Source organism: Muntiacus reevesi, chromosome 5, assembly GCF_963930625.1.
Source record: "Muntiacus reevesi chromosome 5, mMunRee1.1, whole genome shotgun sequence".
NCBI classification, from domain to species: Eukaryota; Metazoa; Chordata; class Mammalia; order Artiodactyla; family Cervidae; genus Muntiacus; species Muntiacus reevesi.
This window is the reverse complement of record NC_089253.1, coordinates 31,151,647-31,173,523: the sequence shown is the minus strand read 5'-3', so window position 1 is coordinate 31,173,523 and position 21,877 is coordinate 31,151,647. Positions and strand designations below refer to the sequence as shown.

General features: G+C 45.1%; 1 protein-coding gene and 1 pseudogene across 1 annotated transcript in view; both read left to right on the top strand.

Moving 5' to 3' along the window:
* KCNJ1 (potassium inwardly rectifying channel subfamily J member 1) overlaps positions 1-20,177 on the top strand; it is a 32,952-nt gene extending 12,775 nt beyond the window's left edge. The window contains exons 2-3 of the mRNA XM_065937394.1: positions 151-311; positions 18,453-20,177. Coding sequence (XP_065793466.1) covers positions 18,474-19,592 — 1,119 coding nt within the window. The 5' untranslated portion in view covers positions 151-311; positions 18,453-18,473 and the 3' untranslated portion in view covers positions 19,593-20,177. The remainder of the gene's footprint in view (positions 1-150; positions 312-18,452) is intronic.
* LOC136169562 (uncharacterized) lies at positions 6,369-15,431 on the top strand (annotated as a pseudogene).
* Positions 20,178-21,877: the final 1,700 nt, after the last annotated feature.

The following is a 21,877-nucleotide window of genomic DNA, read 5'->3' as shown; positions in this document are numbered from 1 at the left end:
CTTCAGCTCTGCAATTTAGGGCTGGACAGAGCAGCAAGATAGACAGAAAAAAGAAGAAAAGGAAGGAAGAAAGAAACAAACATACCTCGCAGTAAGCTCTAGGGTCTTTCTAAACTTTTCTCAGTGATTTTCTGTTCTGTTTTTCTCCAGGTTTAATCGATTCCCTTGGGAAATTCGCTCTGTAAGAACACAGGCAGTTGGCTCGGACGGGCATCCAGGCACCCGTCAGCAGCAGAGCTGGAATTCAAGTCTGACTCCAGACCTCGTGTTTCAAGCCCAGAGAGTTGCGGACACCTGACTGCGCTCTCCAGGTAGACTGGCCCCCCCTTTTGGTTAGGAATTAGCATTCATCACAGCACAGGGGTTGTACTTTAGTTTCTTTGCCCTCAAAGCATCCTTCATTTATCATGGTCCAGGCTTGGTCCTGATGGTGCATCATCAAGCAGGTCATTGTGATCTGTAGAGACAGAAAAGGCCCGTGTTCCATCTCTTCCTTGCGAGGCCCCCTGAATTTGGACTCCACCCAGCTCTCCTCACAGCTGTCACCAAGGAAGCAGCCAAGAACCCCAACCCACGCTTCAGGCTAATCTGTGAGGTTGCTGAGTCTCCAGAAAGGTCAGTCTAAGTAAGAATTTTATAGCTCAGGTTACTGACTCCAGGAACAGAGCAAGGACCATGGGCCAGAAAAAAAACCCAGAAAACAATGAAGATTAAAAATGTACCGAGAGAAGAGGAGGGCGGGAGGGAATGGAGTTGAGCTCCTGTGAGTGTGAGAGAGAGGGTCAGGGAGTGTGGACGGGAGTGGCCCGCACAGTGGGCCTCGGTTCAGTCTGACAAGTTCAAGGCTCCACGCACCCCATGAGATAGAATGAGTCCATGCACCTGCCATGCTTCGGGGACAGCAGACCCGGCTTCCAAGCCAAGCGCTTGGCTGGACTTCCAGCCCTGGGAGCTGTTCAGGAGAATGGACAGAGCTGACATGGGGCTTCAGACTGAACTGCCAGCTCAGGGTCACGGTGGGGGGAGCCCAGGCGAAGGTGGGCAGCAGGGCGGGATCTCACTGTACCTCAGCTACTCCAAAGGTCTCCACCGGCAGGGAAGGCAGGGGCCGAGGATTTGTCCCACAGATGCTGGGAGAGGCGTAGTCCCTCCTTTTCCTGCCAGAGCCTGTGTTGGGAGGGAGGATCTGCAGAAGCATCTTTCTGTGCCTCCAGGCTCTTGTGACGGAGGAAATATTTTGTGTGTGGTACCTCCAGAATCACCATGGCCACTTGCTATAGGAGGAAGGGGCCAAGTTCAGCTGAGGACCCCATAAGGGCCCAGGGGGTGCTTCTGTCTGGTGCTGGAGGAGGGAGGAATGGGATTAAGAAATGGAGAGCCGGGACGCAGACTCTGTGCAAGAGGTCCTTGATGTAGATTTTTCCTGTACAAATTCTATTGAAATAATACAATAGGATATGATAGGATACGTTATGATACAATACAATACAATACAATACGAATGGGTGCGTGCTCAGTCGCTTCAGCTGTGTCTCTTTACAACCCTATGGACTGTAGACCACCAAGCTCCTCTGTCCATGGGATTCTCCAGGCAAGAAAACTGGAGTAGGTAGCCATCCCCTCCTCCAGGAGATCTTACTGACCAAGGGATTGAACCCACATCTCTTACATCTCCTGCATTGGCAGGCAGGTTCTTTACCACCTTGGAAGCTGAGCAATACAATACGATACAATATAATTCCCATACCATGCAATCCATCCATCTAAAGCTACAACAGTGGGTTTTTGGTATAGTCACAAAGTTGGGCAACCATCACCACCAACAATATTAGAACCGTTTCATCACCTCAAAAAGGAACAGGGTACCCATTAGCAGTCACTCTACATTTCCCTTTCCCCACCCCTACTGGGAGCTACCAATCTAACTATCTCTGTGTCTAGATTTGTCTATTCTAGACGTTTGTACAAAGGGAATAATACTGTATCTGACTTCTTTCACTTAGCACAATGCTTTCAAGGTTTTTCCACATTTTAATATGTATCAGTACTTCATTCTCTTTTTATGGTTGAATAATATTTCATTGGGGGCTTTCCTGATGGCTCAGATGGTAAAAATTCTGTCTGTAATGTGGGAGACCTGGGTTTGACCCCTGGATTGGGAAGATCCCCTGGAGAAGTGAACAGATACCCATTCCAGTATTCTGGTCAGGAAAATTCAATGGACAGAGGAAGCTGGCAGGCTACAGTCCATAGGGTCACAAAGATATGACTGAGTGACTTTCACTTTCACTTTTCAATATTTCATTGTATGGACAAACTTCATTTATTTTTTCATTCACCAGTAGATGGACATTTGTGTTTAACTTTCTGGCTGAGACGAACAATGCCCTACCAACATTCATGGAGCGGTTTTTGTGTGGACGTGTGTATTTTCCAGTGAATCCCCTGGGCAACAAATAGGTGTAATAATCACCGATTTATTAGGAAAAGCTGGAGCTCAGAGTGGTTAAGTACCATTTCTGAGATGGAAAAGCTTCTTGTGATTGGGTTTGATTATGCTAGAAGGGCAAATAAGAGGAAGTAAGGTGGAATTTCACTTCACCTTTTGTAGGACATTATACACACCACTGAGTTAAAAAACAAGAAAGGACTGAGGGGACATGCGTCAGCAGCGCCGTGTCAGCTCCTGACCCTCTGCGGGGCAGCTCTCGGGTCTGCCTGCCCTGGCCTGGCTCTGAGTCTGGGAGATGCTCTCTTCCGTCTCTCACTCACCTTCTTGTTTTGGTGGCAGACTCTAGCCAAGAGCAGCTCAAGACAGCTGCCAGAGTCGCCTGCCAGTCTGTGAGGAGGCAAGTGGGAGGTCTCTGTAGCCTCATCCCCACTCTGAGAGGGTCTCCTGGGGTGGGCCCTGCCCCTGACAAGAAGAGCCCCTAAGAGAGGAATTCAGCAGGGGCCCCGCAAGGGTGGTTCCAGGGCAGAGAGCAGCCGGCTGCTGGCTCTGCTTCCTTCTGCCTCCAGGGCTTTCCCAGAAAGTTCTTGGACGTGGGAGGCTGGCTGGCGTGCAGGCGTGCCGCCCCATTAATGCAACTCTTGTGCTCGGTGGAACCCAAGCCTGTGCTGGTAATCATTGACCCTCCGAGCTCCCCCAGGCGGAGCCACGGCGTCCTATGGTAGAGCCTTGCCCTCCTCAGCACCCTTCTGGGAAGTGCAGTGCTCCTGCAGCATGGATACTGGGGCAGAGAAGCCCAGAATTCAAGGCATCACAGATAATGACGCGTTGGATCTTTCATTCAACGTCTGGCTGTAACTTGAGAGAGAAATCAGAGCTGGAGATTGCTTTCTTGAAGGTATTAGTGGCTGGATCACTTTCCAAGTTCAAGGGCCATCTGAGCTCTTTCTATCCATCTGTGATAGACATAGATGGGCCCCTTTTTCAGATGAGGAAATTGACACCCTTAAAAGTTGGGTGGTACCCAGTGTTAGGGCCACAGAATGATTGACCAACTCTAGATTCGAACCCCACCTCTTACATCCTGCCCAAATGGCCCCTCCTCAGGGCTGTGACAGGAAACATAAGCTAGAATGTGGGACCGGAAGACATCCAGACGCCCCCTCCAAACTCAGGAACCTGGGGTTCTACGCCTTCTCTTTGCATGTTTCTTGGCGCAGGGCTGGACCCACAGGAAACCCTTCACCTGTGGCTCCGCTTCATGACTACTAGTCCCCCAGGGCCAAGCTCAAGGCATCAGTTGAATTACTCCACTATTTTATAAGGCTTTGAGGTTTGAGTTTCTATGTGTTTTCGCAAAAACAAAGTGTACTTTCTTGATGCAGACGCTCAGTAAAGCATGTTCAAGGCCTCTAGTCCACATAGAATTCATTGCTTTCTGGGCTGGAAAGACTGAATTGATGTGATATCAACCCACACCATAGAGAACTAGAAGGATCAGACTAATAACAGGGTCTCTGAATACAAAATAAATAGAACTCTTGGTAAACATCAAAATTCTTTTATTAAATGCCAGTGCCATTTGAGGTGCTTGAGAGAGGTGACTTAACAATCATTTTCTCACAGATGTGTCCAGTTTTCAGACAAAACAAACTACACACCCCCACAACACACAGACTTGTACAAATCACATAATTGAGAGGATGATGTTTTCATTTGCAAAAATGATTCTTTTCTATATAAACTATTATGTAATATAACATATAGTATATTATATATTAATATATATATAAATATATATATATATAGCCCACCAGAGGAGCCTGGCAGGCTACAGTCCATGGAATCACAGAGTCAGACACAACTGAGCAAGTAACACACACACATGTATAATAAAACATATAAAAATAAAAATACATATATAATCACACAACATAATACATAATATTTATATTATAATGTATAATATAATTCTACATTATAATATATAATATAATAAATAATATATATAATATAATCACACAAATATAATATATAATAATTCAGTAGAGGATTCCTTTAAATGTCTAATAGCCTCTGTAATGGCCTTCATGGGAAAAGAATCTAAAAAAAGCATGGATGTATGTATATTTACAGCTGATCCATTTTGTTGTAACCTGAAACCAGCACAACGTTGTAAATCAACTATAGTCCAATAAAAATTTTTTAAAAATTCAAAGAAAAAAACAAACACATGTCTATAGTATCCTAGGGCATATATCATATGTTACATGACTTACTATATGAAGCAATTTCTGTTCACATGCTGTCTTTGTTTTTGACCACTCAGAACATGAGGCGGAGACATGCAGGACCTTACTTCCCTGACCAGGGATTGAATCTGTGCCGCCCCCTGCAGTGGAGGCGCGGAGTCTTAACCACTGGACCACTGGGGAAGTCCCTCACATACTATCTTTTGAGAACACCATCTATTGATATTGGTATATTGGCTTCCCAGGTGGCTCAGTGGTAAAGAATCCACCTGCAATGCGGGAGACTCTGGTTTGATCCCAGGGTCAGGAAGATCCCCTGAAGAAGGAAATGACAACTCACTCTAGTATTCTTGCCTGGAGAATCCCAGGGACAGAGGAGCCTGGTGGGCTACAGACCATAAGGTCGCAAAGAGTTGGACGTGACTGAGCAGGCACACCCTCATAAGATTATATACCTAGACTTGTATAATGGTATTTTCATTGTAATGGATTTCTTTTGACTAGTAATTAGAATAAAAGGCCATGAGACTAGAAATGCCTTTGAATCCTTGTGTTAACTTAATGTTCAGCTATAGGTTCACCAGAAACTAGAATCCAACATTTGAGACAGTGACTCTCAGGAGGTGTGGCCCGAGTGCATGATGGAGGTTTGAGAACTGACCTTTTCACCCCTTTTTAGCTGGAGGGTCCCCTGTGGTTCTGGGACAGACTGAAGGGAATTTCACCTGGGATTCTCTAGGGACCCCTCCTCCCTCTAGACAATGACCATGCTTCTTGTGTGTTCAATTCAGTTCAGTCACACAGCCGTGTCCGACTCTTTGCGACCCCATGGACTGCAGTACGCCAAGGCCTCCCTGTCCATCATGAACTCCTGGAGTTCACCCAAACCCAAGTCCATTGAGTTGGTGATGCCATCCAACCATCTCATCCTCTGTCGTCCCCTTCTCCTTCCCTCAATCTTTCCCGGCATCAGGGTCTTTTCAAATGAGTCAGCTCTTTGCATCAGGTGGCCAAAGTATTGGAGTTTCAGCCTCAGCATCAGTCCTTCCAGTGAACACCCAGGACTGATCTCCTCTAGGATGGACTGGTTGGATTTCCTTGTGTTAGTAGGTATCTTCCCTACTGTACTTTCACCCCCAGTCTGGAACTGGCCAAGGCAACTTGGTGGATTCCAAGCTCAACAACTGGAATCCCAAAGCCTGCGATTCTTGGGTTACTGCAAATTCCATTCACACACGAAGCTTTAAAATCACCTCCTGCACTTCTTCAGACAGAGGCAAGTGGTTTCACGTCCACACCGGCTTCTTAGTAAACAAGCCTGTGGACGATTCAGGCTGCGCTGTGGCCTTCCTGCCCCTAGAGGTCTTGCTTCAGGGCACCGTCTTCACCGTGCTCTAGAGGGCGCTGTTGGCACGGGATGCCGATGGACGTTCCTCCACCCAGGTCTTAACGGCCATCGCACACTCTGCAGGGGCTGTTCTCAACCCTGGGCTTCTCTTCATTCATGTTGAGCTGTGCCTCCTCACTTCCCCCTCAGCTTATCCTCTTCACTCTGACTCAATCCACGCACACCCAGCAAAGCAATGCCTTCTCTGGGTAAAGTGCAGAACTCCCTGAAGTTGAGAACTACTTAGAAAATCTTCAGCATAAAAGGCAAGAAGACCCAACTCTGTGACTGTGAGTTCCATGAATTCCTCTCATCCTCTGGGGCTCTCTCGCTCTGCAGTCAAAACTCCCCACAGCCCCCAAGGGTGTGTGCTTTCCCTTCAAAACTCTGAGCCAGGCAGAGATGAAGCAAGCCCCTTTAGGTCTTTTTTTGCAGAGTTGAGACATGCTAGTATTTCCAAAACACTTAAAAAAATTTTTTTTGAAGGACAGCAAGAAAAAAAAAATCAAAATTGCGCGTAAAATTGGTGTCAGCTCCCAAAATGCAGGTTTCTAAACTCCACAGCAAAGGCAAGTTCCCACCGAAGATAGGAGAGACACCTGGCTTGGCTTGGAGTGAGCCTCACAGACTCCCAGGATGGCTGGGAAATGTCACATCTCCTGATGCTTCCTGCTGGGTCCCCATCCAGGTGCCAGGAAGTGATGCAGGTCTTTGTGGGGAGAGCAGAAGAATCTTAGGATGACAGCAGCCCTTATAAACTAGTTATTTAGATAGAATTCAAAGCCTGAACTTGAACAATTTAATTCCTTTTAATAACATTTTTTTTTTTTTTGGCTGAGCCATTAGGCATAGGGGATCTTAGTTCCCTGACCAGAGATTGAACCTGTGCCCCTTGCTGTGGAAGTGCAGAGTCTTAACCACTGGCCCACCAGGGATGTCCCTTAATAACTTTTCATATTTAAATTTTGTCCTTCATTTTCACATCCTGATGCAAAAGCATGCACTGTGTACATATGTGAGTGTGATTTCTAGAAGCGGTAGAATGGACTCACTAATTGTTGTAAAAGTGGCTTTGTCACCTTCTCTTTTTGTGCTCTTCTGCCTTTTGGGGCATCAATGTCTTCCAGCCAAAGATCACCAGGCAGACTGCAGTAGTTGAACAGGTCGTCTTGTTGCAGCTAGAGAGAACATGCAACTTGAGGAATGGTGAGGAGCTCCGTTTGAAAGTTTTGGAAAGCACATATATAGAATTTGGGAGAGTAAACAGAGCAATACTTTGCTCAGGATTCGATGCTAAGAAGTAGGGGTAATTCCGTGATTATGTTAATAAGTCTCATTATCAAAAAGGAGAGAAGAGTTGGTGTAAGGCTAACGCTGTTATTGGCAAAACAGTGATCACTCATAGTGCCAGGATGGGGGCAATGTTCAGTCATTTTTGTGGTTTGGACCGTATTCATGTTTCTGTGTGTTCAGACATGATTCTGATGTTGATGTCTTGTGAAGCTGTGTTCAACAGGAGAACATAAGACTTAGCTGTGAGCCCCAGAACAGCCCTCAGCAACAGCCAGATCAAGATGTAGTGCCAGGCTGGCTCCCATCTGTCAGGGGCTGCTTTCTCCTCTTTAACTGCATCTGTAGATTGTCAGTTATATGATCGAATCCTAGTCAACGTCTGTGGTAAGAGAAGCAGAGCATCACCCCTGGTTGCATGCCTCTATTCAACCCTGCCAAGGAAAATTCTCTCCCTCTCCTGTTCCCAAGGCTTCCCAGGTGGCACAGTGGTAAAAAAAAAAAAAAAAAAATCAACCTGTCAATGCCGAAGACTAGAGTTTGATCCCTTGTTCAGGAAGATCCCCTGGAGGAGGAAATGGCAACCCACTCCAGTATTCCAGACTGGGAAATCCCATGGACAGAGGAGCCTGGTGGGCTACAGTCCATGGGGCCGCTGAGAGATACAACTTAAACAACTGAACAACAACAATGACAACAATTGTGTTCTCACCTCTTCAAGATAAGTCTTCTGCCCTGATGATGGACAAATCCTTTATAGAAATGTTAGGTTTTCTATAGGTCTTCTGTTCCACAGGGCAGGACAGGTTCTGAAGTCAGGACACTTCACAGACATTGACATGTTATCAGAACATTTGTCACCCTCTCTCCCAGGAGCCTTGTGCCCCACCTGGCTGTCATCTCCCCCAACACAGCCCATTTGACTCTACAGAGCAGACCCTAAGTAGCCTGGGTTGGTGACACCTGATTAAGCTGCTGTGCATGTTTAAATTTCTGAACCAGTAATAATGGTTGCTACTATTTGTTACATAATTGCTCTGTTCTAGGAACTTTACATATGAGATTGCATTTAAAACATACCACAGCCTTTGAGAATATTTTACAGCCATTTCACAGGCAAGGAAGTTGAGACTCAGTTAGCCTAAGTGACTTGCTCAGGTTGCCTGGCCATCAAGTGACAGAACAGGGGTTCAAGTATGTGTTTGCACTTTCCCAAGATGGATTTCCTCCTCTCTTCTGTTGCCTTTGGTTTTTCCCTCTGCCATTAACATCCTGCACCAGGGCTCCTACCTGCTTTTGATCCCCATGCATTGCAGATCTCTGCAGTTATTCAGGGGATGCTGCTGGACCGGTAGGCCCCAGAGATGCCTGTGGAAGGTGGTGGGCCTTAACAGAGTACCAACACTCCCAGACCCTGTGATTCCCTGGCTTTTGTTCCCAACCTCTCTTCTCTGGAAGGAACCAGGTGCCCCAGAAAGTCTGTGCCGCATTCCCACTCTGAACACAGGATGAGATGGTTGGATGGTATCACCAACCCAATGGACATGAGTTTGAGCAAACAGACCTGTGGCTTCACGGGGAAAGGGGTGAGTATTCCTCACATAGGAAGGTGAGTGCAGCCCCAAATCAGGCCTGGAAGAGTCCTTAGGCTCATGACCTTTCACATGCTCATGAAGCCGGAAAAATCGTTTACAATGGCCTTGACAAGTTCTTTGTAAGAAGAACTCAGGCTGAGCCCAAGTGAGCAGCCTGCTAGAGTTAAAGATAGCTGAGATGACTTCTCTGGGAATACTGAACAGAAAGGCAACGATGCCCTCTGTCAAGAATAGTTCTAGATGTCAGCATCCTGTGAGGTGGCTAATTGGATGCTCCTTAGGCACTGAAAGTTTGCAAATTTAGCTGGGTGGCCATCCTCCATCGGCTTGAGGCCGTTTTCATAGAAAACAGGAAGTTCTCTGCGGTACCAGTCAGATGCATTTTGTGCTGAAGAGTGTAAACTTGACCTTCAGCCTCTTGTATCTGCTCTCTGGTGTCCTCAACCCCTTCAGGGCAGCAAAGATGCTGCCCTGCAATGATTGGATAATGACAAGTTACTCTGTATCCCTGAGCAACTTCACAGTGGGAACTGTTGCCTCTTTTGCTTCCTAGTGTAGCACCTGGCAAGTAGTAAGTTCAATCAGTGGAGAGTTTTCTTGATTTCATTAAGAAGGCCCATAATCCCATTCCATGCCCTGCTACCCACAGGTCATCAGGAAATGTTAGTTCATGTGGTTGACCGGCAGGCTGAATCCAGTGAGAATGAAAGTTGCTCGGTTGTGTCCTACTCCTTGCAACCTCATGGACTGTAGCCCACTAGGCTCCTCTGTCCATGGAATTTTCCTGGCAAGAATACTGGAGTGGGTAGCTGTTCCCTTCTTCAGGAGATCTTCCCAACTCAGGAATCAAATCCAGGTCTCCCACATTGCAGGCGGATTCTTTACTGTCTGAGCCATGAGCCACGAGCCACCAGGGAAGCCTGGCTGAATTCAAGCTGTCAATTTTCATGGAAACTTGAATTTCTTCTCCAGCAACACTGCAAAGCATCTACAGAAAGTCATTGGACTTCTGTTCTCAGGCTCCATAGCTTCTATTTTCTACCTCTAATAGGTAATCTTGACTCTCAGGAATGTCCTGAGGGAACTCAGGCTGTGTTTGAGCTGTGAGTGGTTGGATACAGTAGCCATCTTTTCATCTACAGAGAGTAGCGATAGCCTTTGTAATTCTAAAGAAGAGATAATAGAAGCGATGTCTATTTTGCCATCTTCTCTCGGGTACAGTGGCTGCTGAGCCTGCTGGGGTGAGACAGAAGCAGCATTATATCAACCATGGGGAAACCCCCAGCTACCGATGGCTCCTCCTTAGGGGGTTGCCTGCAAAAGAACAACCTGTGTCCTGGCTTTAATTGTCATCCGGCAGCCCAGAAGGCAGGCATCTCACTTCGAATGCAGAGAGGTTTGGTGACCAGGGATGTTTTATGAAAATGAAGCTTGCATTTCTGTGGAGAAAAGGAGATGCAGGAGGAAAATGTGTTTATCTTAAAGAATTTGCAGGGTTGTTCCCCGGAAGAGAATGACACTTATTTAGAAATATCATGAGTGGTCCTTGAGGCAGAACTAGATCAGAGTTCTTGGTATCAGTTTCTCCTCCAGGTCTAGACGAGAATATCTCGCAGGGCACACAGGCGCTGAGTGCACTGGCCCTTGCTGTCGGCCAGCCAGGTGTCTCCCCCAGCTCTCTGTCACCTATATACCCAGCAATTCTTTCAGTTCCTCCATGCCACTGCCCTGGTCACAAACACAACTGCAGTTACAGTGCACAGAAATGTCTCTTCCAAGTTATGGTTGGAAGGGGAACCATGTAAGTGATGGCACATTCATCACTTTTGCATGCATTGTCTAATCGATTGAGTACCATTCAACGAATCATAGAGTTCCCACTATGTGTGACTGTGATGCCATCTCCAGGCTTTGGATCTCCATGGCACTTCTCTGCCCTTCAAATAAGATGCTCCCAGAACATCTGCTACCCTGGTAGGTATCATATACTGTTTTTGATGGTTTATCAGCTCATTTGTATCTCCCCCCTCGATTAGAAGCTTCTTCTGGATGACAGGGACTGTAGCTATTTGGTAAAGGATTGTCTGGCACACATTAGAATCCACACATCCCTGCTGCTTAGTTGTTGTTCAGTTGCTTAGTCATGTCTGACTCTTTGTGACCCCATGGACTGCATTATGCCAGGCTTCCATGGCCTTCACTATCTCCTGGAGTTTGCTCAAACTCATGTCCATTGAGTCGGTGATGCCATCCAACCAACTCATCTTCTGTCGCCCCCTTCTCCTCCTGCCTTCAATCTTTCCTAGCATCAGGGTCTTTTCCAATGAGACAGCTCTTCCCATCAGGTGGCCAAACTATTGGAGCTTCAGTTTCAGCCTCAGTCCTCCTAATTAATATTCAGGGTTGATTCTTTTAGGATTGACTGGTTTGGTCTCCTTGCAGTCCAAAGGATTCTCAAGAGTCTTCTCCAACACCACAGTTCAAAAGCATCAGTTCTTCAGCACTCAGCCTTCTTTATAGTCCAACTCACATCTGTACATGACTACTAGAAAAACCATAGCTCTGACTAGAGGGACTTTGGTCAGATAAATCAATTAATGGACACAAAAGTAAGTTTTCTGTCAGTTGAGGTATTTTTGCAGGGCGTGGATGCCCATCTAGTAGAGACCTTCAAGCAGAGATGAGCCCCATGGTGTTATACAAACCACATGACCTTGTAATTGCTCATTTACTGAGCTCACTTCCCCCTTTGACTGTGAGCTCCTTGAGAACAAGAACAGATTTCTATTTGTCTTTGAAATCCTACACAGTGAGCACACACTCAATGTTTGGAAAGTTCATACAAAGTCTGTTTTTTAAGAATGTACTGTTGACCAAAAAAGAATGCTGGAGCCCTGAAGAAAAAAAAAACGGCAATAATAAATCCACTTGCTTTGCCAGGCCATTAAGAAGACCTTGGTAAACACTAGCTAATGGAGAGCCCTATGCTTGTTATTAAGATTACTGATTTATTAGAAAGTAACCTAGAAACTGTGCATGTTACATAATCTGGGGCCAATCTCTAATAACTCAGTAGTTATAAAAACACATATTGATTCTGTCTAGGGTGGGATTAAATGTCATTGTCTAAGCAAAGGAAGATGTGGGCTGTGTATAATGAGTCTACCATGAGAAAGATGGGGTTGGTCAGAGAAAGAATTTATCCTGTATTCTCATATTCTCTAGGTATAATTCCTCTTACTGTTTGAATACATAAATCAACAGCATTGACTAACTCAGTGCTGCCGGGAGCCAGCACACGAGACGCCACCCATGACAAGGTCATAAGGAGACGACCTGACAAGCAAGGCAGATCAGGACTTCAGGAATTTCGAAAAGCTGCCCCGGCACTCACCTTAAAGATGATATCTGTCTTTCTGATGCTTGCTATATTAGACTACTCCCTAATTTTTGTGACACAGGTAGAAGGCCTTCCCCGATCTCTTTCCAAACAAAATCAACTTAGAACTTTAATCAATATGTCTCCCAGATGGTGGTATCCTATAAGATTATCCAGGATGAAAGGAGTGTTTCAATTTAGACCCCTATGCTGGCATTCTAGCCTGCTGGGCAAATGCGTACTAATGCACATGACTGCTCACAATACCTTAATCATAAACAGCATAAACAACCTGATCACACAAAAGGCCCTAATAGGCACAGAACCCTTTGGTGGGTGAGGAAGCCCTATTAGAGAACACAATAAATATTATTCTAAAAGTGGTTATTGGGTCAACGCTTGCTTACTGTGTTTTTGCTCTTAATGTGCTAAGGTTGTGCAGTGAAAACTATTGTTAGTACAGTAAAATATTTAGAAAACTAAGAGTTTAGCCCTAGTGTGGAAACAATAAGTTAGTTGCTAATTTTAACCAGGAATGCTAAACAGGGGCTGCCTCACCAGAGCTGCAGAGTCTTGGTGTGGTAAACCTTTTAGATAAATAACTTCTGCAAAAAGGACTGACCTTTGTGTTAACAGGATTGTATTTCTACTATGCTGCAACCTGCTGTACCATGAAACTGCAACTTTTCTGTTTTCTGTTAAGCTCAAGGCAAAATGGAGCAATGAAGAATAGATTACAGAAAACAGCTTTGCATTCACCTAGGTCATAAAATGTCATTAGGCCCCAAGGCCAGAAGATAAGATACAAATATCTATTATGAAAAAAGTCTCTCATAAACAAAGAAGTATGCAGAAAACATCTTGGTTTCATAAAAGGCAAACTGATGTAATGTTAAACTAACTCTGTATGCTTATCTTTCACCTCCCCTTAGAAATGTGCTAACTTAAGATATAAAAGCTACAGTGAAAAATAAAGAAGCACCAGACCCTGCTGCACACCCCAGTCTGGTCTCTCTCTCTGTTGCTGAAGCCGTTCATCCTGAGGGTACCCCTGGATCCTGCTGAGGCTGGATCCCGGCACAGTGCATATACAAACCACTTTTAGTAAGTGCCAGATTTTACAAGATCAATCCAATAATAAAGACTGCTTTCAAATCTCAGTTTCTGGGTGTAGACACGCTCCGGCCATGGTGGTGGTTGCATCCGTGCAGAGCCTGGCTGCCGGGGCTCCTAAAGTACTGCTTCTGTCAGGCCAGCCCACTGCTTCCACTGGAGCCCCAGCTGACCGGGCTCTGCAAGTCATGGTGCTGGGCCAGCAAGGGGCCAGCCCAGAGGGGGCTAGAAGGGGGCCTCCCCAGGCACGCAAGCCACAGCGCCTCACGCACCTGAACCCCGAAGAGAAGGCGCTGCGGAGGAAACTGAAAAACAGAGTAGCAGCTCAGAGTGCCAGAGACTGAAAGAAAGCTCAAATGAGTGAACTGGAGCAACAAGTGGTAGATTTGGAAGAAGAGAACCAAAAGCTTTTGTTAGAAAATCAGCTTTTATGAGAGAAAACTCATGGCCTTGTAGTTGAGAATCAGGAGTTAAGACAGCGGTTGGGGATGGATGCCCTAGTGACTGAAGAGGAAGCAGAGACCAAGGGGAATGGAGCAGGGCCGGTGGCCTGGTCTGCTGAATCCGCAGCACTCAGACTACGCACCTCTGCAGCAGGTGCAGGCCCAGTTGTCACCCATCCAGAACATCTCCCCATGGACTCTGATGGTATTGACTCTTCAGACTCTGAGTCTGATCTCCTGTTGGGCATTCTGTTTGACTTGGATCCAGTCATGTTCCTCAGATGTCCTTCCCCAGAGTCTGCCAGCCTGGAGCAGCTCCCAGAAGTGGACCCAGAAGGACCCAGTTCCTTACCGGCCTCCCCTTCTCCATCCCTGGGGACGTAATCAGCCAAGTTGGAAGCCATTAATGAACTGATTCGTTTTGACCACGTTTATATAAAGCCCCTAGTCTTAGAGATGCCCTCTGAGACAGAGAGCCAAGCCAATGTGGTAGTGAAAATTGAAGAAGCACCTTTCAGCCCCTCAGAGAAAGATCACCCTGAATTCACTGTCTCAGTGAAGGAAGAACTTGTAGAAGATGACTTCATTCCAGAGCTGGGTATCTCATCTGCTTTCAACCAGCAACTGCCTGAAGCTATCTTCCTGCCTGCTGGATGCTTACAGTGACTGTAGCTATAAGGGTTCCCCTTCTCCCTTGAGCGACATGCCCTCCCTGCTTGAGGGAGGTCCTCCCTCCCTCCCTCTTGGGAGGACCCTTTTGCCAGTGAACTCTTTCCCCAGCTGATTAGTGTCTAAGGAGTGATCCAGTACTGATGCTTTCCCTGACTGTGGCACTGCCTGGAGGATAGCACAGAGGCCTGTGCTTCATCCAAAAAGCCAAAGTAGAGGGGGTGTGGTCCTAGAGAATTCCTCTAAAGTATTTGTTCAAGCCTCCTAGGTTACCCCAAGTATTGTCTTTTGACCTTTAGTGGTCAAAGGTACGTAGACACATTACTATGATCGAGAATTACAGCTTCTGAGGGTGTACCTTTATCTTAAGGGCGGTGGTTTGCCCTGAAATACTTACACAGGTCATACGGTAAGTGTTTCAGACATGGAGTTAAGGAATGGTCCTTTATCAATTTCTCTTTTCCCTTCTCGGCATCCCAGGCTTGCCTCTGATTTTAGGTCCTTTAGTTTGCTTCTGCAAGCAGAACGCCTACCTGAGGGGGCTGCTTTTCCTTCATGTACAGTTCAAGTAAAGATCAAGAATCTTTTGTAAAATTACAGAAAACCACTATGTAAATGCTTGATGAAATCTTTCCCTGCTAGTGTAACTTTTGGAAGGTGCTTTCTCCATTTATTTAAAACTACCTGTGCAATTAAAAAGTACAATGCAGTGTCAAAAAAAAAAATAAATCTCAGTTTCTTACATAAGAGTGAATGTTGTGTAGAGAGATTAATGGGGTATCTTGTTGCTTCCTGGTGTGATCTGATCTTTGTCTTACAAACCTGTGCTTATCTTTGTCTATATAATCCACCTGTATGTTTGTGAACACTTGGAAATCTCAGTATCCCAGTGTGTTTCTGAGATAGGCTGGGAGATTGACAATAACTTGATTGTTTTTGGTGAAAGGTATCAGGCACAAGCTAGAAGAAAAAGCGAGAGGGCTACAGAGGGTGGCAAAGGAGAAGAGGGTAATTCTGGGACAGAATCCATGCCTGCTGCTCAAGGACCTTAGCTGGCAGCTTGTCATGTCTTAGCATGACGGTATTCAAGCCATGTGACGTCTGGAAAAAAAAATACATACCCAGCTTAGGGCTTGGCCTGAGAACAACCAATTGCCTTGGTTTAAACCACACAACTCCACTATCAAATTAACGTTTTAAGGCTAAAACCAATTATCATCAGTTCACTGGCCAAAGCATACAATAAATTAAGCTGGGTTTAGAAGAAATCGGCCTGCTTACGGAGACCAGTTCCCAACACTTTTCCTCGCTTTTCTCGGCTGTGGACACTTCGGGACGGAATATGTTTAAGATGGTGTTGGTAAGTGCATGTGGGTTTCCATGTGGGGAAAACTTTTTAAGCTGGTTGCTTTTGATCTGGCTCTTTGCATGGCCAGGCAGATAATATTTTCTTAGGAGGGCAAGCATGGAAACTCCAGCTTTTCTGAGAAATTAATCAGGAGGGATTCATTCACTCTACAGAAATACTCTCATCAAAATTAAAATGAATTTAGGTAGACCTGGAGGACAAGAATGGTCAGGCAGAAAAACCCAGAGGTTAGTGTGTTAGGAGTTACCACTGGAATTATAATGTGTGACAAAGAGGCTGTGGATTCGACTGATGAATGTTGACTTTAAAAGAAGTTATTGTTTCAGGTGAGATCTACCCTATGAAGAGCTTTTGGAAGCAGTCTGAGCTTCCACAAACCTGGGAAAGGGAGAAAATCCCCAGTGGATAGAAGCAAAATTAGATGAGATGTGTGCAGAGAGAGGGAAGGATTGGGGAAGAAAGAGACCATTTCCCTGGCTGAGTTGCTCTTGGGACCGTGCACTTGGGATTCTTTGGGGGCTTGACGTCAATGAATATTGGGTGGGATGAGAGCAGGGCCCTCAGAGAGAGTGAACTTCTGTCTGCTCTCCTGGCAATATTTTCTTTTATTTCTATATATTTGTTTTTTTCTCTTTAGCACTTCTACTTGGGGTCCTCTTGTGATTTCACATGGTTGAAGGCCATGGGCAAGACGCGGTAGAATATCACTTTTGTTTAACTTTTATCACTAAGTTGGTTTCGCTTCCTAGTTTGTATGAATAAACACATTTTTGAAGGGGGATTTTGAAATCTATTTTAGAAACGTGTTTGCATTTGATTAAAAATACCACGAAGACACTGCTAACCACAACAGGCACACCTTGGGAGTGGGGTGGGCACACCTAGGGGAGGGGGCCGTCTAGAGTTATGACCCCTGGATATTGAGCCATGTTGGCTGTTTGGGGGAAATCCCTTCAGTGCTGTGCTGTAAAATGGAAGCTACAATTATGTTTTTGATGAGACCTTTGCCCACATAGTGTTTTGAAGCTCTTAATTCATTTACGGAATGATTCCATTGATGCTGATTGAATAAATAGTAAGCCCCCATGGTCTGTGCTAACAGCTAGGATAGAGGAGTGAATAAAACGTGCTTCTACCTTATGTAGGATTCATTAAATCACAATGCTCCATCTGTCAGCTTGGGAGCAGGAAAGAAAGTGGGAGACACTGACAGTGACCTTCTTAGTATTCCCTTTGGGAATCTTGGCATCCCAGGCTTGCGATCCATGGAGAAAACATCTCAGATCTTATGATAGAACTTGACTAAACAGTGCTGAGGAACTCTGTTTCAAATAGTGTCGAGCACAAAATAAGGAAGTTGATCAAAGCTTGTTTTAAAATGTTCCAGAGAAATCTCACTTTAGAATATAAACAAAGTAATAAGTGAGACACAACTGAAGTAGAGATTCCTCTGACCTGGAAGCAGAGAAACTCACGTTCTGGTTGACATCCCACCACTGGTCAGTTTCCTGACTTTGTTGTTGTTTTTAATTTTGATTGAATTATAGTTGACTTACAATGTTGTGTTCATTTTTGCTAGGGTACCTGACTTTGGATATGTCACTGAAATTTTCTCAATTCCTTCATTAGATAAATGAGAGAATTGAATTGGATTATAATTTCTCTAGCTACAAGGTGATTTAGGTAATATGTTGTGAAACTTTTCCCCATAGTTATTTATTTCTATATATGAACCAAGAATGTAAATAGTGCATTAAGTTTCTGCTGTCACAGATATTTTTGCTTAGCTTAAGTCTAAATGTATTAAAGAAAAAAGGAGAGTCAATTTAAAGAATATTATCAAATAAATCAGAGTACAGGTCATAATTTGTTATCATAAACTTTTTAAAAATTTTATCTTATTGAAGCTGTTAACTCACAATGTTGTGTTAATTTAGATTTCACAGAAAAGTAATTCAGCTATACATACATACATATGTATATATATAGATAGATAGACTCTTTTTTTTTTCTATGCCATTATGGTTTATCCCAAGGTATTGAAGAGCTCCCTGTGCTATATAGTAGGACCTTGCTGCTTATCCATCCTATATATACTAGCTTGCATCTGTTAACCCCAAAATCCCTCTCCATCTTTCCCCCACCTGACCATCCCCTTGGCAACCACAAGTCTGTTCTCTATGTCTGTGTTAGAAACATTTTTAAAGTTGGGCGTGACTAACGTCAGAAAACACGTGGATATATATTCTCTTAGGTTCCTTTGCATGTCTATCTCCCTGTAATTATTTTTCCTCTTTATCTTTAAGCCATTTGGTCTTATAGTAGAGTTTTTACTGGAAATAGCATTGCAGGATCCAGAATAAAGTTGTCGGCTTGCCCAAGTGATCAGTCACGCAGATTGTACTGAATGGCCTTTTCATAGACAGCTCTTCATGTGAGTCACTGAGCTCATTAGTGCAATGCACATAACTTTCTTCTGTTTTGTCTTTCTTTGATGTGTTTTCAGATCAGTGTGTTGACAGAAAGAATGTTCACGCATCTTCGGAAATGGTTTGTCACTCGCTTTTTTGGGCGTTCTCGGCGGAGAGCGAGGCTGGTCTCCAAAGATGGAAGGTGCAACATTGAATTTGGCAACGTGGAGGCACAGTCAAGGCTGATATTCTTTGTGGACATATGGACGACTGTGCTGGACCTCAAGTGGAGATACAAAATGACCATCTTCATTACAGCCTTCTTGGGCAGCTGGTTCTTCTTTGGCCTCCTGTGGTACGTGGTCGCCTACATCCACAAAGACCTCCCTGAGTTCCATCCTCCTGCCAACCACACCCCTTGTGTGGAACACATTAATGGCTTGACCTCAGCTTTTCTGTTTTCTCTGGAAACGCAAGTGACCATTGGCTATGGATTCAGGTGTGTGACAGAACAGTGTGGTACTGCCATTTTTCTGCTCATCTTCCAGTCTATACTCGGAGTCATCATCAATTCTTTCATGTGTGGTGCTATTTTAGCCAAGATCTCCAGACCCAAAAAACGTGCCAAGACCATTACTTTCAGCAAGAATGCAGTGATCAGCAAGCGGGGTGGGAAGCTTTGTCTCCTGATCCGAGTGGCTAATCTTCGGAAGAGCCTCCTCATTGGCAGTCACATATATGGAAAGCTTCTGAAGACCACCATCACTCCTGAAGGAGAGACCATCATTTTGGACCAGATCAATATCAACTTTGTGGTTGACGCAGGGAATGAAAATTTATTCTTCATCTCCCCACTGACGATTTACCATGTCATTGATCACACCAGCCCCTTCTTCCACATGGCAGCAGAAACCCTTCTCCAGCAGGACTTTGAACTAGTGGTGTTTTTAGATGGCACGGTGGAGTCAACCAGCGCCACCTGCCAAGTCCGGACATCCTACGTCCCAGAAGAGGTGCTCTGGGGTTACCGTTTTGCTCCCATAGTGTCCAGGACCAAGGAAGGGAAATACCGAGTGGACTTCCATAACTTTAGCAAGACTGTGGAAGTGGAGACACCTCACTGTGCCATGTGTCTTTATAATGAGAAAGATGCTCGAGCCAAGATGAAAAGAGGCTACGACAACCCCAACTTCATCTTGTCGGAAGTCAATGAAACAGACGACACCAAAATGTAACACTGAGTTTTCAACACGATTAGAGTGAAATCTTGACGATGCCTAGTTGACTAGAAACATTATGAAACAATCAACAATTTGAGGTATGACAGTAGGACAAAAGCCTTTAAAGTCTCCCTGCACAGTGTCCCTGAACCCCAAAACCGTGATCCTACAAGACACACAGCTCTACAAGTTAATTGCATGAGAACATGAGATGGATTTATAGGAAATTGAAATATGGGAGCCAAGTGCTCAGTTGCTCAGTCATGTCCAACTCTTTGTGATCCCCTGGACTATGGCCCTGCAGGCTCCTCTGTCCATGGGATCGCCCAAGAAAGAGTACTGGCATGGGCTGCCATTCCCTTTCTCAGGATGGGAGCCGTAGGAGCTCAGATAAACTCTCCAATAGGATTATTTGAAATCATGCAGTGTTGATTGGCACAGAAAAAATCATTGGAAGCCTCATGGACAGGCCAAATGAGATCTTTTTAAGAGTCTCCCTAAAGCAGTTATGAGCTTTATCGAGAATCAGGGGAAAACTATATTCTTACTTTGATTCTACTGATAAGAAAGAAATCACTTTTATTTTAACATTGGCTCTTATCAAAGGAAAAGTTGCCTCCTGAGTTGGGGGAGATGAACCAATCAATGACAGTGAGAAAAGATGGATGCCCAGTGAACATTTGTGAAGCTCTGATCTTCTCCAGCCCTGGTTGTTGGAGCTTTTGTATTCGTCTGGGTCATGCTGCTTTCTCAGAGCAGGGAAGACCCAGTCCATGGACCTCACATCTCCAAGTACCCAATGAGGAGAGGAGCGTGGGATGTAGCCTGCTCCACGGCATCCCGACATCCTACAGTGAAGCTAGGGTTTTGGCCCATGTACTTTTAGACAGAAGCTAAAGCACCACTCTAGAATCTCAATGAACACTCTCCTGTAAGAAAGGATGCTTGGTTTGAAAATAGGTTTGATATTTCTTTCCATTTGTGTTTGATGGGAGAAGGCACGGGCTTCAAATCTGTTAAAACAGCACTTGCTGATCTTCCAAGAAGGCAATGAGGAGTCTAACAGTGGAAAAGCAGTTTAGAAGGGAAAACACTGCTAACGCTTCCAAGAATAATATGTCTTGTGTTTTTCGCCCGAGGGTTTGTAACTGAAATGCTGTTGCTAAAGGAGAAGTATGGAAGGGCGGGGAATGGGATGTGACTCCCCCATAAGAAAAGTGCTAGGTCTTCCTGCCTCTGACAGCCAACACCACATCTTCCTCAAAGAGACCACTGTGATATCTGTATATTATGTGTATGTTAGTCGCTCAGTCTGTGTCCAACACTTTGCGACTCCATGGACTGTAGCCCACCAGGCTCCTCTCTCTGTGGAATTCTCCAGGCAAGAATACTGGAGAATTCCATGGACAGAGGAGTATTTTATTTTGCTCTGAAGGAGAAGATTTAACTGTGAATGTCTTGTTCAGTTCCTTACACCCCACGTTATTTTGAATGTATTCTGGAGAGGACGGTACCCAAAACTGCATAGGAATCAAAATGTTTCCAGTGTGTTGATTAACATATTAAATCTCTGAAGTTGTGACGTCCTTTCCCCAAGTGCCAGTCATTCTACCTTAGTGTGAAAGATCAACCAGTGACAGTCTTCTTGGGGAGGGTGGGCTTTCTCCCGGGAGGCATGATGGGTGGCCTGTTGTCTTGACTCCAGCGTCCCCAAGAGGACATGACCTCAAGAGCAGATGTGCCCCTTCCCTAATGGCCCCTCAAAAATCTCCATGTGAGTTTTGGCACACAGTTGCAGGTACTGACGGCATTGTTTCCCAGGCCTGGGGTGGAGTTTGTACGGATGCACACACAGTCTCTGGTACTTCTGACGAAGACATGTGAGGAGTCTGCTGGGTTCAGAGTTGCGCACTTTGTCCATGGCCGTAATGCTGGACCCAACGGGTCCACACGAAAGATCACTCCATTACTGTAAGGGTGTTGGCATCGCCATTTGAACTGCTGACAGAGCAAAAGGAAATCAGGTGTAACAAGCTTGAGGAAGCTAGAATGCTCTGGTGACCCATTGCTATGAAGGTTTATGACTCCAGTGTTTCTATAGATTGGAGGGTCTGTTCTGCTCCTTAGCAGATGCTAGGGGATGCTGGCAGTGAATAGGCGATCAATAGGTCATCATAGGTGATCCATTCCTCTTGATTGTTGAAAGAGCAGAACAACCAGAACCTTTGCAAATGACCTTTCTTTCCAGGTTATTCGATGGGAGACTGCCTGCTTCCAAGTACAGCTTCATTAGGATTAAG